General features: G+C 49.9%; 1 protein-coding gene across 2 annotated transcripts in view; it reads right to left on the bottom strand.

Moving 5' to 3' along the window:
- Positions 1-258: 258 nt before the first annotated feature.
- The window catches only part of CHST12 (carbohydrate sulfotransferase 12), a 32,474-nt gene continuing 14,834 nt past the window's right edge, over positions 259-17,898 (bottom strand). For both annotated transcript variants that reach the window (XM_054494539.2, XM_054494540.2), the window contains exon 2: positions 259-1,800. In XM_054494539.2, the coding sequence (XP_054350514.1) occupies positions 479-1,723 (1,245 nt within the window). In that variant the 5' untranslated portion in view covers positions 1,724-1,800 and the 3' untranslated portion in view covers positions 259-478. The remainder of the gene's footprint in view (positions 1,801-17,898) is intronic.

The raw sequence follows: 17,898 nt of genomic DNA, 5'->3' as shown, positions 1-17,898 counted from the left end.
GGTTTACCTCTGACTTGACTTCAAACAGGAAGCCCTGAAGATTGACCTTTTCAAGTACAACACTTAAACAAAGAACTTTCCCTCTGGAAGGATTTGTCGTCTACCCTTCTAAAAATAGACAGGTGCGGCCTGACTTCAAGTGCAGGCCCCGCCCTCCTCTGGTGAGTGGCCCGAGCCCTGGAGGCAGCTCCATCAGCCTCAGCATCCCCTCCCGGCGCCCGCATGCTCAGCCAGAGAAACCACAGGAGCGAGCAGGCGGGCGGGCAGAAGGGAGATTTTACTCCAGCATTCCCTTCCACGTTTCGTATTAAATATCTGAAATATATTAATCTTAAAAAACAATATCGATACAGTACTCAATGGATAGAGGCAGTGGAGTAAACAAGAAGCCCAGATTGCAAAATCGTAGGTCATAAAAAAAACTGGAGTGCGCGTGCGGCAGGTTCCAGGCACGCGGGGAAGGGCAACGCGAAAGCTTTCAGTCTCGGAGGAGGTTTTCGGGCTTGGGGTAGCCGAAGAGAACAAAGTCGGCCTCGTAGAGTTTGTACAGCTGCTGCCTCCAGGCCAGGGGGATCTTGGAGAACCAGTCCTCCTCCCAGCTGCTGGCGGTCCTGTTCCGGTAGCTCGGGGGGAAGCGGAGGTGCCGGTCCACCTGAAGTAGCTGCAGCAGCTGGGCGGCGTCCTCGTCCAGCGTCTCCAGCTTCCCCACAAAGTCGTAGTCGATCTGGCACGGGTGGCAGAGGCGGTACACCTGCCGCCAGTGCTCGTTGAAGGGTGCCAGCTTCTCCGTGTGCGGGTCCAGCAGGTACTGGATGAAGTTGGCGAAGGACACCTTGAGGCCAGCGCGGAAGGCCTCGCGCGCCGAGGCGGGCAGGCTGGTGTGGTTGGCGTACAGCCGCAACATGGGCACGGCGAACTTGCGGTAGAACTCCTCGTTCTCCAGCTCGAACTTGCTGCGGAAGGCGGAGATGAGGCGCACAAAGGGGTCGCGCACGAAGAGGAACTTGGTGTACTTCTTGAGCTTGACCTTCATGAGGTGGCGGGAGAGCTTCCCGTAGCGGCGCCAGAACTTGTTGAAGGTCAGGTGCGCGCTGGCGTTGTGCACGTGCTCGCGCGGGATGCGCAGCGGGTCGCGGTAGGGCACGCCGCGGTGCAGCAGGCTCCCGCTCAGCACGATCATCACGCGCTTCCAGTTGGTGCAGGCCACCTTGGGCACGTAGCAGTAGATGGCGCCGTGCCGGTCGTCCACGATCAGGTGGCTCAGCTCCGAGTTGGGGATGTCGTCGAACGCGCGCTCCTTGGTGGGGAAGGCCAGGCTGGAGTTGGCGCAGAAGCCCCGCAGCACGCTCCTCCGCTCCGCCTGCTGCTGGCCCTGGTCGGGGCTGCGCCGGGCGTCGCGCGGGGACCAGTCGTAGCCTCTCACGCTCTCCTCCATGCTTCCCGGCGCGGGCGGCTGCTCCGTCTCCTTTCTGGGAAGGTCGCTCTGCTTCACGCCGGCACTGAGAAACTTGTCCAGAAACTCGTCGACGTCGGAGTCTGCCGTGAGCTCCCTGTCCCTGTCCGGCCCGGGCGTGGGCAGCGGCGGCCCCGCCTGCGGCCTAGAGAAGGACGTGTGCAGGTAGAAGTGCGCGGCGCCTGCGCTGTCCCAGTACACGATGATCAGCAGGATCATGAACACCGACCCCAGCACCAGCCACAGCCGGAACAGCCGGGCCTTGGTCATCCTGCCCCGGGCGGGCCGGGCCCTCTCCCGGCCTCTCACTTCAGCTTCCTGCAGAGCCGGGGCATCCTGCTGGGAACCTGCAGAGGCAATGACACACTAGTTAATGACTGAGGTGCACTGGGGCTCTGACTCCTGCCTTCTGATCAGTGGGGGACTCGGGCCCGGAGAAGCAGGAGCGCTGGGCCACGTAATATCTGCTCGCCCTCCAGAGGGGCTGGAGGCTGAGGTCAACAGTGCAGGGAGTCTACACATCCATGTGGCCGAGCACCAATAATGACCCTGGATGCCAAGGCTCGGCTGCTTCCCCGGCTGGCAGTACCCTACATGTGCTGACACTCGCCACCGCCGGGAAAGTAATACTGCCCACAACTCCCGAGAAGAGGACGCCTCCCAGGGAGTGAGACCAGCTCCAAGTGTGAGCCTTCCTGGACTCTGCCCTCTGCAACTCTTCCCAAGGCTGATTTTTTTTTTTTTTTTTTTTTTTTGATACAGAGTTCACTCTGTCGCCCAGGCTGGAGTGCAGTGGCACGATCTTGGCTCACTGCAAGCTGCGCCTCATAGGTTCATGCCATTCTCCTGCCAAGGCTGATTTTAATCTTCAAATCTTTCCTATAATAAACCATAGCCACAAGAATAACTGCGATCAGTGAGCTCTGTAATCTTTCTAGCAAATCATCAAACCCCACAGTGGTCTCAGGGATGCCTGCATTTGCTATTGGTGTCATAAGTAAGAGGGGTCTTGGGAACCATTCCTTAACTTCACAGTGACCCAACAACAGGAAAATTGTTTTGGCAACACCCACTCTACTTAAGTCGAATGCCAATGGAAAAACTGCACCCTACAGCTTCATCAGGGCCACCCTGAGAGCTGACCTTCCACACCACCCTGGCTTCCCAAAAGTAAGTGGCACATTCCTGTTCCCCTGCCAGGCACCAGGGGGTGTTGGTGGGGCTGAGCTGGGAGCTGATCCCCCTTCCTCTGCCCATGGAAGTGGAGGTGCTTCCTCTGTCTGTCCCACCAGGGTACTGTCAGTGTGGTCCAGCAGGGAGCTAAGGCTTGACCCCACCTGCCATCCACAAGGCAGAAGGAGATGGTGTGAGGCAGGAGAGTCCACACGCTGACTCCATCTCCCCCAGCCAGGTCAGGGCCCAGTAGGAGCTGAACTCCAACTCTACTCCACCCCTATCTGGCACCCATGACATGGCGTGAGGTGGTTAGAGGTGGGGCGAGTTGGCCCTCTACTTTCTCACTTCCTCTCTCCCGGGAATGGAAAACATTAATCATGCAAATATTAATGAAAAGAAAGCAGGAGTGGCTATCTTAATATCAGATGAAGCAAATGTCAGAAGGAAGGAAACTACTAGAGACAAAAGGACATTACATAATGACAAACAGTTCAATCCCCAGGAAGACATAATAATCTTAAACATGTATGCACCAAACAACAGAGCCTCAAAATACAAAAAGCAAAAATCGATAGAGCTAAAGGATAAACAGACAAATCCACAATTATGGCTGGAGACTTCAACACTTCACTCTTGATAACTGACAAAACTATGAGGCAGAAAATCAGCAAAGATACAGAAGAACTCAACACCAGCAACCAACAGGACCTAACCGACATACGCGGAACACTCACCTAACAAGAGAACACAGTTCTAAGTGTCAACAAAACATTCACCATGGTAGACCAAACCTCAGCTAATTTAAAAGAACTGAAATCTTCACAGGGCACGGTGGCTCACATCTGTAATCCTAGCACTTCAGGAGGCCAAGGCGGGTGGATCGCTTGAGATCAGTAGTTGGAGACCAGCCTGGCCAACATGGTGAAACCCTGTCTCTACTGAAAATACAAAATTTAGGCTGGGTGTGGTGGCTCATGCCTGTAATCCCAGCACTTTGAGAGGCCGAGGCAGGTGGATCACTTGAGATCAGGAGTTGGAGACCAGCCTGGCCAACATGGTGAAACTATCTCTACTGAAAATACAAAATTTAGGCTGGGCGTGGTGGCTCATGCCTGTAATCCCAGCACTTTGGGAGGCCAAGGCAGGTGGATCACCTGAGGTCAGGAATTCAAGACCAGCCTGGCCAACATGGTGAAACCCCGTCTCTACCAAAAATATGCAAAAATTAGCTGGGCATGGTGGTGGGTGCCTGTAATCCCAGCTACTCAGGAGACTGAGGCAGGAGAATCGCTTGAACCCAGGAGGCAGAGGTTGCAGGGAGCCAAGACTGTACCACTGCACTCCAGCCTGGGTGACTGAGCGAGACTCCATCTCAAAAAAATAAATAAAAATGAATAAATAAATAAAAATAAAAGAAATATTTTCTATAAAGGAATAAAACTAGAAATCAATAACAGAAAAGACAACAGGAAAATCCACAAACACAAATTCCTGGAAAATAAATGACACACTTCTAAATAATAGCAAAGGAAAAAGTTAAAGTACACAGAACAGAATAAGAATGAAAATACAACATATGTTACAGTCACTGTGGTGCCAAACGCATTAGAAAGCAGAAGAGGCCAGGCACGGTGGCTCTCTCCTATAATCCTAGCACTTTGGGAAGCCGAGGCGAGAGGATCCCTTGAGCCCAGGAGTCCAACACCAGCCTAGACAACATGTCAAAACCCCATCTCTATAAAAAATGCAAAAATCTGCCATGCATGGTGGCGTGCACCTGTAGTCCTAGCTACTCTGGAGGCTGAGGCAGGAGGATCGCTTGAGCCCAGGAGGTCAAGGCTGCAGTGAGCCGAGATCATGCCACTGCCCTCCAGCCTTGGTCTTGGCAAGACCAAGACCCTGTCTCAAAAGAAAAAAAAAACAAAAAAACCAACCAAACAAACAAAAAAACCCCACGAATTGTCTTTATCAGGAACAAGATAAGGAATGAAATTATAGATCCTGCAGCCATTGAAAGGATAAGGAACTACTACAAACAATTTTATGCCCACAAATTTAGCAACTTAGATGAAACAGACCAATTCCTTGACAACCACAAACTACCAAAATGAATAATCCTATACTAATTAAAGAAACTAAATTTGTAATGTAAAACCTCCTTAAAAAGAAATCTCTGGGCCCAGATGGTTTCACTGAAGAATTCTATCAAACATTCAAAGAATAACAACATAAATTTTATACAATCTCTTACAGAAAGGAGAAGAGAGGACACGTCCAACTCATCATCCTAATACCCAAACCAGTGAAAATCAGTACAAAAAAAAAAAAAAGAGGCCGGGCGCGGTGGCTCTCGCTTGTAATCCTAGCACTTTGGGAGGCTGAGGCAGGTGGAACACCTGAGGTCAAGGAGTTCAAGACTAGCCTGGCCAACATGGCGAAACCCCGTCTTGTAGGGAGACCCCCTGAAACTATTGCTATGTGCTACGGAATAAAAGATGAAATGCTCCTGATTATTGCAAATACAAAGTTGCATGCAGGATTGTGTAAAGACAATGCCAGGTTGGACTACCAGAATGAGCCAACAGCGCATGATATGCTTCCCCCTGCAGAGAGCCTATGAACGGATGTGCAGTCAGGGAGGTTTCACATCACCAAGATTCCTATCCCAGAAAAGCAGATGTTCATAGCTCTGGGAATGGAATGTGACCCTTGTGGAGAGCCTATAAACGGATGCATAAGGGGCGCCTGTTCATATGGACAACATAGGGCTATAAACGCCATCATCTTGCCACAGCTCTTCTAGGCCTCTTTAGGGTTAAGGCATACTCCCTTCTGAGAATTTCTGGTCTAACCGGTTGTCTAGCTTCACGTCCTGTTTCTATGGATTGTTTGTAACCAGCTTTTGCTGCAACTGTTACTGCTGATTAATATCTTGCTAAGCACAGGTTATGGAAAGACTGTGTTTCTGTTTTAAGGCTCTGTTAGAAATTACTGATGCACACACCATACTGTAAATTCTTATCTCTGTATACTGTACTTCTGCATACAGATGTTATGTTAAAGAATTACTTCATCCCCATGTGACCATCTCACCTCATAATCAAATGACCCTAAATCCCTCACTAACCTACCCCCGCCCTCAGTAAACTTAATAATAAATGCTGGTATATCCAGTGCATTGGCAGCACCATGGGACCAGAAGGCGGTGACCCCCCTGGACCCAGCTTTCCCTATCTTGTGTGTGTCTATTATTTCTCGACCTGCCGATCTGCCTGGGAACAAAGAAAGAGTCCCGTTGCATTGCAGGCTTCTGGCCAGATCCCACAATACCGTCTCTACTAAAAAATACAAAAAATTAGCTGGGCATGGTGGTGGACGCCTGTAATCCCAGATACTCGGGAGGCTGAGGCAGGAAAATCGCCTGAACATGAGAGGCACAGCTTGCAGTGAGCTGAGATTGTGCCATTGCACTCCAGCCTGGGTGATAGAGCAAGACTCTGTTTCAAAAAAAGAGAGAGAGAGAAAGCTACAGGCCAATATCACTTATGAACTTGGATGCAAAAATGCTCAAAATATTAATAAACCAAATCCAGCAGTGTATAGAAAGAATCACGGCATACTGACTCACGCCTGTAACCCCAGCACTTTGGGAGGCCGAGGTGGGCGGATCACGAGGTCAGGAGATCGAAACACGGTGAAACCCCATCTCTACTAAAAATACAAAAAATTAGCTGGGCATGGTGATGGGTGCCTGTAGTCCCAGCTACTCAGGAGGTTGAGGCAGGAGAATCGCTTGAATCTGGGAGGCGGCGGTTGCAGTGAGCCGAGATTGCACCACTGCACTACGGCCTGGGTGAAAGAGCAAGACTCCATCTCAAAAAACAAACAAACAAACAAAAAGGAATCACGGCATGACCAAGTAGGGTATGCAAGAATGGTTCAACATTCAAAAATCAACCATGTAATCTATCATATTAACAAGCTGAAAAATCAACTCCTACAGGAAGCAACAACAAAACCCATATCCATTCATTATCAACATTCTCAGCAAACTCAGCAAAGAGGATATCCTCAACTTATAGGGCATCTACAAAAACCCTACAGCTGTACCCTTCTTCTATTATCTCTGTAGCGGGGGTGGCGGATGGAAGGCCCAAACTGTGTTGAACTTTTCATCTTCAAACAAATGTGTAAACTTTTTTTTTTTTTTTTTCAAGACAGAGCCTTGCTGTGTCGCCTAAGCTGGAGTGCAGTGGCACAATCACAGCTCACTGCAGCCTTGACCTCCTAGGCTCAAGTGATCCTCCTGTCTCAGCCTTCCAAGTAGCTGGGACTGCAGATACACACCACTGGGCCGGGCTAATTTTTAAAAATTTTTTATAGTGCTGTGGTCTCACCATGTTACCCCGGCTGGTCTTGAACTCCTGGGCTCAAGCAATCTGGCCACCTCGGCCTCGCAAAGTGCTACGAATTTCTTAAACTGAGTATTTTTTCATTTGTATGCCTCTCTTTTTTTTTCTTTTGTGAGACAGGGTCTCGCTGTGTCACCCAGGCTGGAGTGCAGTGGCATGATCTCAGCTCACTGCAACCTCCGCCTCCAGGGTTCAAGTGATTCTCATCCCTCAGCCTGGCCACCTCGGCCTCGCAAAGTGCTATGAATTTCTTAAACTGAGTATTTTTTCATTTGTATGTCACTCTCTCTCTTTTTTCTTTTGTGAGACAGGGTCTCGCTGTGTCACCCAGGCTGGAGTGCAGTGGCATGATCTCAGCTCACTGCAACCTCCGCCTCCCGGGTTCAAATGATTCTCATGTCTCAGCCTTCCAGGCAGCTGGGATTACAGGTGCCCGGCCTGACACCCGGCTAATTTTTGTATTTTTAGTAGAGATGGAGCTCCACCATGTTAGCCAGGCTGGTCTTGAACTCCTGACCTCAAGTGATCCACCTTCCTCGGCCTCCAAAGTGCTGGGATTACAGGCATAAGCCACCACGCCTGGCCTGTATGTCTCTCCTGTCATTCTTGTATGTTACATTTTTTAGTATTAGCAACAATCTGCGTGCTTTAAAAAAAAACAACCTACAGCTAACCTCATAATTAAGGGTGCAAGAGTGAGTACCTTACCACCAAGATCATGAACAAGGCAAGGACATCTGTCTACCCACCCCTGCCCCGTCATCAGGAGACACCTACTCATCCCCAGCTCAGCAAAGTCTATCCCAACTGGGTCAAGTCCCGGACTATGCACTCTCCATCGGTCCCATCCGCAACTGTGTGCTTATTTGGGGTGTGTATGTTCAATTACTCCCGCTCTCACTCACACAGCTGGGGAGGGTGGGCTCTGTCTGGCTGTGCTCACCGCATGCATGCACACGGTAGGGTGCAGTCAATACCAGGTGGATCTCAGGCTCAGAGGCCCCCATCACATCAGCCTGGCTCTGAAGCCCCTTGTGACCAAGCCCCTGAGGTTCCATGCCAGGTCCTCTCCTGGGGCATCCCTGGGCCACCTTCCTGCCTTGGCTTCTTGCTAAGGACGTTGGTTCCTTTACAGAAATGAGTCCCAGCCCCTGAATATTCGTCCCCACAGCCAGCTTCCCTCTTCTCACTGCCAGTGTCTCTGCACGATGCCCATCTACCTACCCCCATCCTGGACTATGCAGGTCCCCCAAAGAGGTCCCCTGCTGATCTAGCGAGCCCCATGGTCCCCAGCCTGTCTCTCCCTCCAGCCTACTGCCTTCTGCCAGGCCCTTCCCCCAGAGCGTCTAACCCCTGACCCCTGGCACCTGTGCTGCCACCACCAGAGTGCAGGCTCCCCAGAATCTGCATTCAGAAAGATGACAGCCTGGAAAGACGAAAAGTAAAGCTGAAAATAAATAAGAGATGGAAACGTATACTGGGATAAGTGGTAAGCTCTCCACCCAAAAAAATAAAGATCAAATAGACAGGATGGGATAAATAAAGATCAAATAGACCTGCAAGCTGGATACAAGAGGAAAAGGGACGAGCTTGACAAAGATAAAAAAAAAAAAAAAGCAAATGTAGTGCTATTTTGCATTTTAACACACACACATCTGCAGATGTGGGCCCCCTGCACCTGCCGCGCATGTGGGCCTTACAGGTGACTCACGACCTGTGCTCACAACAGTCCTGTGACCTCAGCCACATCCAGAAACAATGGTGGCCACAGGGCATGGAGCCCCAGAGGCACTCATCTGTGTCAGAGGCCAGATCCTATCTCTTTCTTTCTAGATGTTTGAGCAGGGCTATCTCGTAGGCCTGTTTGGGGGTGGAGGCTAAAAGGTGAACAATGAAATACATCCATGTTCAGTGGCTATAACCTGGTCTTGGGTTTCTGGAAGAGCCCAACAGTCTGGACCCCTCTCTCCTGGCACTCACCCTTGTCTGCACTGTGGTTGTGTCCACACCTGTCTTGACCGACATGCTGACTAAGCGTGGTCCTCACTGGGCCGGGGTTTGTTTTGTTTTTGTTTTTGTTTTGTTTTGTTTTTGAGACGGAGTCTTGCTCTGTCACCAGGCTGGAGTGCAGTGGCGCGATCTCGCCTCACTGCAACCTCTGCCCTCCCGGGTTCAAGCGATTCTCTGCCTCAGCCTCCCTAGTAGCTGGGATTACAGGTGCCCGCCACCACACCTGGCTAATTGTTGTATTTTTAGTAGAGATGGAGTTTCACTATGTTGGCCGGGCTGGTCTTGAACTCCTGACCTCAAGTGATCTGCCCACCTTGGCCTCCCAAAGTGCTGGGATTACAGGCGTGAACCACCGCAACCGGCCTGGAGCGGGGTCTTGCCTTCTCCTCCTGCTCCTCCACGGAGGCATCCTGATTACAACAGGCTCTAGCCAGCTCTCAGTGTCTCTTTTCCCACAGCATCTTGTGGAAGGGGAGCTCTGGGAGCTGGGGCTGTTCAGGACGAGGAGGATTTCTGTTGGTGCCTCAAACTCCTGAAGGGCTGTCACAGAGGAGCGGGAGCAGGCTTGTCCTCCGCAGCTTCAGAAGACAACACTCAGACAGCAGGGTCAGCCCAGTGAATGAACAGATACGCTAATGAGTTAAGTGGCCAAAAAATGTAGTGAGATCTCTGTTCCTGAGGGCATCCAAGCACAAACAGGCGGATTGCCCCTGGGAGTCTTCTGGGGGAGAGTCTCGCACTGGGGGACCCTCTTGGACTTCTTCCGGCATAAGGTTCTCGGAGTCTATATGCCTCTCACGCACTGGACTAGACTCTAAAAGCCACTGCCTGACCCTTCACAGATTCTCATTAAATGAACCTCAAAGTTCATGAGGCTGAAATATGGCTACACTCTCCATCCACCTCTGCAACTTCTGTGGACTCTTAATTCATGTTCTTTCTTTATATTCTTTAGAGTCAGGGTCTCACCCTGTTGCCCAGACTAGAGTGCAGTGGTGTGATCATGACTCACTGCAGCCTCAACTTCCTGGGTTGTCCCAAGAAGCTGGGGCCATGGGCGCACACCACCACACCTGGCTCATTTTTAAAATTCTTTTGTAGAGACGGGATCTCCCTACGTTGCCCAGGCTGCTCTTGAACTCCTGGGACCAGGTGATCCTCCCACCATGGCCTTCCAAAGTGTCAGGATAACAGGCGGGAGCCATTGTGCCCAGCCTTAATTAAGCAATTCATTTTGAAATACAGTCTTGCACTGTTGCCCAGGCTGGAAAGCAGTGCTGCAATCTCAGCTCACTGCAGCCTCGACCTCCCAGGCACCTCCGTTTCCCAAGTAGCTGGGACCACAGGCATGTGCCACCATGCCCAGCTAATTTTTGTATTTTGGGTAGAGACAGGGTCTGCCATGTTGCCCAGGCTGGTCTCGAACTCCTGGGCTCAAGTGATTTACCCGCCTCTGCTTCTAGCATGAGCCACCGCACCTGGTCTCTTAATTCATTTTTTCAATGATGAGAGTAATGAGGTAAATCATAGTAAAAAGGTCAGTGTACAGAGGGTGGTGAGCTTCCACATGAAAGGAGATGGGATGATTCTCAGACAGAGAAAAGGATGCCCTCTGCCTATTGCCACTTTCACTCAGTGCTTCCTGGACCCACAGAGCTCAGCATGCCCCATGGAGGCAGAGAAGCCCAGCACCCAGAGGACTCCAACCTGGAGGGGCAGATCACGCCTCCTCCCGCCCTGCGGCCTGTAGTGCACCAGCGTCACGCACAGCTGATACGTGTGTCGAACTGGAGAAAGGCAATGACCCCGCTACAGAAATCACGAAAACATGAGGATCAGAGGGCCTGCTGCTGTCTGTCTCTCCACAGCCCCCGCTGCATTCCCCGCCTGCCCTTCCAGTGTGTTCAGGGTGTGAGTGGGACGAGAACAAGCAGTCCTGTACCAGCTTTCAACACCCTCTGAACGGTTATAACCACACGATTTTACAGCCTATTTTTTTTACTTTTTGTTTTTTATTTTTTTGAGACGGAGTCTTGTTCTGTCACCCAGGCTGGACTGCAGTGGTTTTGACCTTGGCTCACTACAGCCTCCACCTCCCAGGTTCAAGGGATTCTCATGCCTCAGCCTCCCAAATAGCTGAGACCACAGGCACGCACCACGCCCGGCTAATTTTTGGATTTTTAGTAGAGAGGGGCTTTCTCCATGTTGGCCAGGCTGGTCTCAAACTGCTGGCCTCGAGTGATCCAAGTGCCTCGGCCTCCCAAAGTGCTGCAATGTCAGGCGTAAGCCACTGCAGCCTGTTTTTTAAACTAGATCCTAAGTACCTGTGCTGTTCAAGTTTTCAGGACCATCCCTCTTGAGGATGTATAACAATCAACAGTTTCTTGAGATAACAGTGAATGAAACCACATTAAAAAAAAAAAAGGTTTTCTGAAGGCTAAGAAAGTAGCAAAGTGGGGCTGCGCATGGTGGCTCTCGCCTGTAATCTCAGCACTTTGGGAAGCTGAGGCAGGCAGATCACAAAGTCAAGAGATCGAGACCAACCTGGCCAACATGGTGAAAGCCCGTCTCTACTAAAAATACAAAAATTAGCTGGGTGTGGTGGTGTGCACCTATAGTCCCAGCTACTGGGGAGGCTGAGGCAGGAGAATCGCTTGAACCTGGGAGTCGGAGGTTGCAGTGAGCCAAGATTGCACCACTGCACTCCAGCCTGGTGACAGAGCAAGACTCCATCTGAAAAAAAGAGGCCGGGCGCAGGGGCTCACGCCTGTAATCCCAGAACCTTGGGAGGCCGAGGCGGGTGGATCACCTGAGGTCGGGAGTTCGAGACCAGCCTGACCAATATGGAGAAACCCTGTCTCTACTAAAATACAAAATTAGCTGGGCATGGTGGCACATGCCTGTAATCCCAGCTGCTCGGGAGGCTGAGGCAGGAGAATCACCTGAACCTGGGAGGCGGAGGTTGCAGTGAGCCGAGATCGCGCCACTGCACTCCAGCCTGGGCAACAAGAGCAAAACTCTGTCTCCAAAAGAAAAAAAAAAGAAGAAAAAGAAAGTAGCAAAGGGGAAAAGTTAACATGTCAAGCAACTTGAGAGGGAAGTTGCCAATTAAGATGAAGACTAACAAGGAGAGTGAAGCTTCAGGGGAGTTAGTCATGTCGCTGACACAGGCAGACGCCAGAGGCCAGGGATGCTACCGCCGTCCACGAATTCTGTACCTAAGAACTAGATAAGGGCATTACTGAGCCAACCTAAGCACTTCTGCTTATTTTTCAGCCAAGAAGCATTACATACACACAACCGATGCCAGCGACTACATCATTTTATAAAACCTATGACTTTTCATTGATAATTTAATAAGATTTCAGTTTAATTACAAGGAAAATATTTTAGGATTATAACTAAGCATTAATAATATCTTTTGGGGCCAGGTATGGTGGCTCATGCCTGTAATCCCAGCACTTTGGGAGGCTGAGGCGGGAGAACTGCCCAGGAGTTTAAGACCAGCCTGGGCAACATAGCAAGACCCTATCTCTATAAAAAATGTTTAAAAAGGCTGGGTACAGTGGCTCATGCCTGTAATCCTGGCACTTTGGGAGGCCGACGTGGGCAGATCACCTGAGGTCAAGAGTTTGAGACCAGCCTGGCCAACATGGCAAAACCCTGTCTCTACTAAAAATAAAAAAATTAGCCTGGCGTGGTGGTGTACACTTCTAATCCCAGTTTCTTGAGAGGCTGAGATGGAAGCACCATTTGAACCTGGCGGGTGGAGGTTGCAGTGAGCCAAGATCGCGTCACTGCACTCTAGCCTGGGCAACAGAGCAAGACTCTGTCTCCAAAAAAAAAAAAAGTAAAAAAAAAAAAAAAAAAAAAAAAAAACAACTAACCAGGCATGGTAGTGTGTGCCTGTAGTCTCAGCTACTTAGGAGGCTGAGGTGAGAGGATTGCTTGAGCCCAAGAGTTTGAGGCTGCAGTGAGCTATGATGTTGCCACTGCATCCCAGCCTGGGCAACATACCAAGACCCTTCTCTACAAAAAAAAAAAAGAGAATTAGCAGGACATGGTGGTGTGCACTTAACAGTCCCAGCCACTCAGGAGGCTGAGGCAAGAGGATCGCTTAAGCCCAGGAGATGGAGGTTGCAGTGAGCTGTGATGGCACCACTGCACTCCAGCCTGGGGAACAGAGTGAGACTCCGTCTCAAAAAAAAAAAATTAACACAGAATTATCATATAAAATTACCATATGAGGGGCCAGGTGCAGTGACTCATGCCTATAATCCCAGCTACTCAAGGAGGCTGAGGCAGAATTGCTTGAACCCAGGAGGTGGAGGTTGCAGTGAGCTGAGATTGTACCACTGCATTCCAGCCTTGGCGACAGAGTGAGACTCCATCTTAAAAAATAATAATAAAATAAAATTACCATATGATACAGCAATTCCACTTCCGTGTATACACCCAAAATAACTGAAAGCAGGGTTGTTGTTCTTTTCCTGAGACAGGGTCTCACTGTGTTGTCCAGGCTGGGGTGCAGTGGTGCCATCAAACCTCACTGCAGCCTTGAACTCCTGGGCTCAAGCAGCCTCCTGAGTAGCTGAGACTATTGGTGGTTGCCACCATGCCCAGCTAATTTTTTGTAGAGATGGCATCTTGCTATGTTGCCCAGGGTGGTCTTGAATTCCTGGCCTCAAGTGATCCTCCCACCTTGGCCCCCCAAAGTGCTGGGATGACAGGCGTGAGCTACTGCATCCAACTTAGAGCAGGGTCTTGAAGAGATGCTTGCACACCCATGTCCACAGCAGCATCATTCACAATATTCAAAAGGTGGAAGGAACCCAAGTGTTCATGAACAGACGAACAGACAAGCAAACTGTGGTCAACCCATGTAGTGGAATATTACTCAGCCATCAAAACAAAGGAAATTCTGACACATGCTACAACATGGATGAACCCTGAAGACATGCTCAGTGAAATAAGCCAGAAACAAAAGGACAAATATTTGGGCGGTGAGGTGGCTCACACCTGTAATCCCAGCACTTTGGGAGGCCGAGGCGGGCGGATCACGAGGTGAGGAGATCGAGACCATCCTGGCTAACACGGTGAAACCCCGTCTCTACTAAAAATACAAAAAATTAGCTGGGCGTGGTGATGGGCGCCTGTAGTCCCAGCTACTCTGGAGGCTGAGGCAGGAGAATGGCGCGAACCCGGGAGGCGGAGCTTGCAGTGAAGTGAGATCGTGCCACTGCACTCCAGCCTGGGCAACAGAGCGAGACTCCATCACAAAAAAAAAAAAAAAAAAAAAAAAAAAAAAGACAAATATTTCAAGATTCTACTTGTATGAGATTCCCAGGGCAGTTAAATTCTTAGAGACAGAAAGTAGAATGGTGGTTGTGGGGGCAGGGGAGAGGGGATGGGAGTTTGTGTTCAATGGGGACAGAGCTTTAGTTCTGCAAGATGAACAGAGTTCTGGGGCTGGATGGTGGTGAGATGCAGAGTGATGTGAATGTGCTTAACACCACCAAACTGCGTGCTTAAAAATGGTTACAATGGTAATTTTTTTTTTTTTGAGACGGAGTTTTGCTCCTGTTGCCTAGGCTAGAGTGCAATGGCACGATCTCAGCTCACTGCAACCTCTGCTTCCCGGGTTCAAGTGATTCTCCTGCCTCAGCCTCCCAAGTAGCTGGGATTACAGGCTCCCGCCACCACGCCTGGCTAACTTTTGTATTTTTAGTAGAGACGGGGCTTCACCATGTTGGCCAGGCTGGTCTCGAACTCCTGACCTCAGGGAATCCACCTGCCTTGGCCTCTCAAAGTGCTGGGATTACAGGCATGAGCCACTATGCCCAGCCATTTTTTTTTTTTTTTTTTGAGACAGGGTTTCACTGTCATTCAGACTGGAGTGCAGTGGCGTGATCTTGGCTCACTGCAACCTCCCCACTCAAGTGATCCTCCCACCTCAGCCTCCTGAGTAGCTGGGGTTACAGGTGTGCACCACCATGCCTGGCTAGTTCTTGTATTTTTAGTAGAGATGGGGTTCCACCACGTTGACCAGGATGGTCTTGAACTCCTGGGCTCAAGTGATTCACCTGCCTCGGCCTCCTAAAGTGATGGGAATACAGGCATGAGCCACCATGCCCAGCCAAGTTTTAATTTAAAAGGCGGTTTGGACAGACAGACATGGTGGTTCATGCCTGTGATCCCAGCACTTTGTGAAGCCAAGGCGGGGGATTGCTTGAGCCAAGGGGTTCAAGACCAGCCTGGTTCACACAGTGAGACCTCATCTCTACAAATAATTTTTAAAATTAGCTGGGCATGATGGCACACACCTATGGTCCCAGCTACTCTGGAGGCTGAAGTGGGAAAACAGCTTGAACCCAGGAGGTCAAGGCTGCAGTAAGCTATGATTGTGCCACTGTACTGCAGCCTGGGTGACAGGGTGAGACCACATCCCAGAAAAACAAAACAACAACAACAACAACAGAAACAACAGCTTGGACATACAGGAATGTCTGGCCCAGTGACTGACACGGCTCCGGCCTGAAGCCCACGTAACTTTTGCTGCCTTCTGGGCAGGAGAGAAGCATTCAGGGAAGGGTCCGATAGAACCGCTGGGCTGAGCACTGCGGTCATGATCCCACCTGCTTCCAAAATACATCATGGGCAACACTGAACCCGTAAAGTAATTTTTCATTAAAAAGAAATAGGACATGATTTCCAAATGCAAATCTCCCAGTGTTTCAACAAAGAGCCCCCCATGATTTGAAGCAGAGCACGCAGAGGCATCTCAGATGAACAGACATATAACCCGCCTGCGGCACACCAACCATGGGCTGCTGCCTCCAGCAAGGGAACCCACAGAGCAAAGTTTCACCGAGAAGCATCATCCGCCAGGAAACTGTAGCGGTGGAGGTGCTTTTCCACAGGGGCTATGTCAGATGCCCTCATAAATGGCACTGAAAATTATTAGGTTAGGTTTAAATGCAAACACTGTGGTTAAGCTGACAGAGTCGTGTCTTAGCTCCGGGTGGGGTTGTTAAATATTTCTTTGCTCACACGCAACATGCAGGGCATGAAGCCAGGGGCAGACTCTGCAGCCCCAGGGAACAAGCCCATGCCGGCTGCCCACGCAAGGCCACTGGTTCAAAGACTTATGCTAACTGTGGGCAAAACACTGGAGAAAGAAAAGGCAGCTGGCAGCAGACAGTTGTGGCCTTAGCTCACTCGCGTTCAGCTGTGTGTCACCCTGATGTGACCACAGCCATCCTGCTCTGGAAGACACTGCCACGTGGTCAGATCTATATTAAGCCCCCCAGAATGGCATTTTCCACATTTTTACAGCAGAACTGACATCGATCACACAAAAAGGTCACGTAATACATGGCTAATTTTGTGTCAACTGGACTGGGCCATGGGGTACCCAGATATTTGGTTAAGCATATTCTGAGTGTGTCTGTGAGCATGTTTCTGAAGGAGGGTAACATCCAAATGGGTGGACTGAGATATCGGATGCCCTCCCAGTATGAGGGCCTCAGCCAGTCCACTGAAGGCCCACGTACAACAGAAAGGTGGAGTAAGGCCGGGCGTGGTGGCTCATGCCTGTAATCTCAGCACTTTGGGAGGCCAAGGCAGGCGGATCAGTTGAGGTCAGGAGCTCGAGACCAGCCTGGTCAACATGGTGAAACCCTGTCTCTACTAAAAATACAAAAATTAGCCAGGCCTGGTGGCACATGCCTGTAATTCCAGCTACATGGGAGGTTGAGGCAGGAGAATAGTTTGAACCTGGGAGGCAGAGGTTGCAGTGAGCTAAGATCACACCACTGTACTCCAGCCTGGGCAACACTGTGAGACTCCATCACAAAAAAAAAAAAAAAAAAAAAAAAAATTAGTCAGACATGGTGGTGCACACCTGTAATCCCAGCTACTCAGGGGGCTGAGGCAGGAGAATTGCTTGAACACAGGAAGCAGAGGTTGCAGTGAGCTGAGATCACGCCACTGCACTCCAGCCTGGCCAATAGAGAGAGACTCTGCCTCAAAAAAAAAAAAAAGGTAGAGTAAGAGAATCAACTCTCTCTGCCTGCCTGCCTGTCTTTGAGCTGGGACACTGGTCTTCACCTTTGGACTCCGTCTCAGACTGGAGTTAGACCATTGGCTCTCCAGGGTCTGAATTTCTCAGCCTCCGTAATCGTGTGAGCCAATTCCTTATCATCAATCTCTTTGTATACACATTGCAAAAGAAAAATAAAATCTCAGGACCCCAAATTCACCAAGCTAAAGGGAAAGTTAAGCTTGGCAACCAAATCATGCAAAAAAAAAAAAAAAAAAGCTACCTTCTTTTCTTTCCCAGATAAAGTAATTTACACACTTATTTATCCGTGTAAAATGCAGATTTACTGTGCGGAGAAGAAGGCGTATGTGACTCTGCCCCACTCCCTTCTTTTCACATGTAAAATGTAGATTCACTGAATGGTACTCAAAGCCTCACAAAAATGTGACCAATGGCCTCATTGCCTACTCCACCTCCTTTTCTTCACCTCTTCCCCTCCTGCCTACTTTTTCCTCTTTAAATACTGAAGTTTCCAAAACCCTCTTTGGAAAAAGCACAGGCCACACATCCTATGATGACTTGTGATTCTTTCTTAATCTTGGCAAAATACACCTCTAAATCGACTGAGATCTGTTTCTGTTTCCATGCCTGCTAACACAACATCCAGTCTGCAGCCCATGGATCAAGCAGTAATTCTGACTTTTAGGTCTTATTATTAAAGGAATACATTTTGTAACGCTAAAGCTGCCATAGTGACTCCTCCGTAGGATCTGGGCAAAGTAAACTGAAAACCTGGAAAGGATTCA

This window comes from Pongo pygmaeus, chromosome 6 (assembly GCF_028885625.2).
Source record: "Pongo pygmaeus isolate AG05252 chromosome 6, NHGRI_mPonPyg2-v2.0_pri, whole genome shotgun sequence".
In the NCBI taxonomy this organism is placed as follows: Eukaryota; Metazoa; Chordata; class Mammalia; order Primates; family Hominidae; genus Pongo; species Pongo pygmaeus.
The sequence above is the reverse complement of the archived record's forward strand: the minus strand, read 5'-3'. Positions and strand labels throughout refer to the sequence as shown.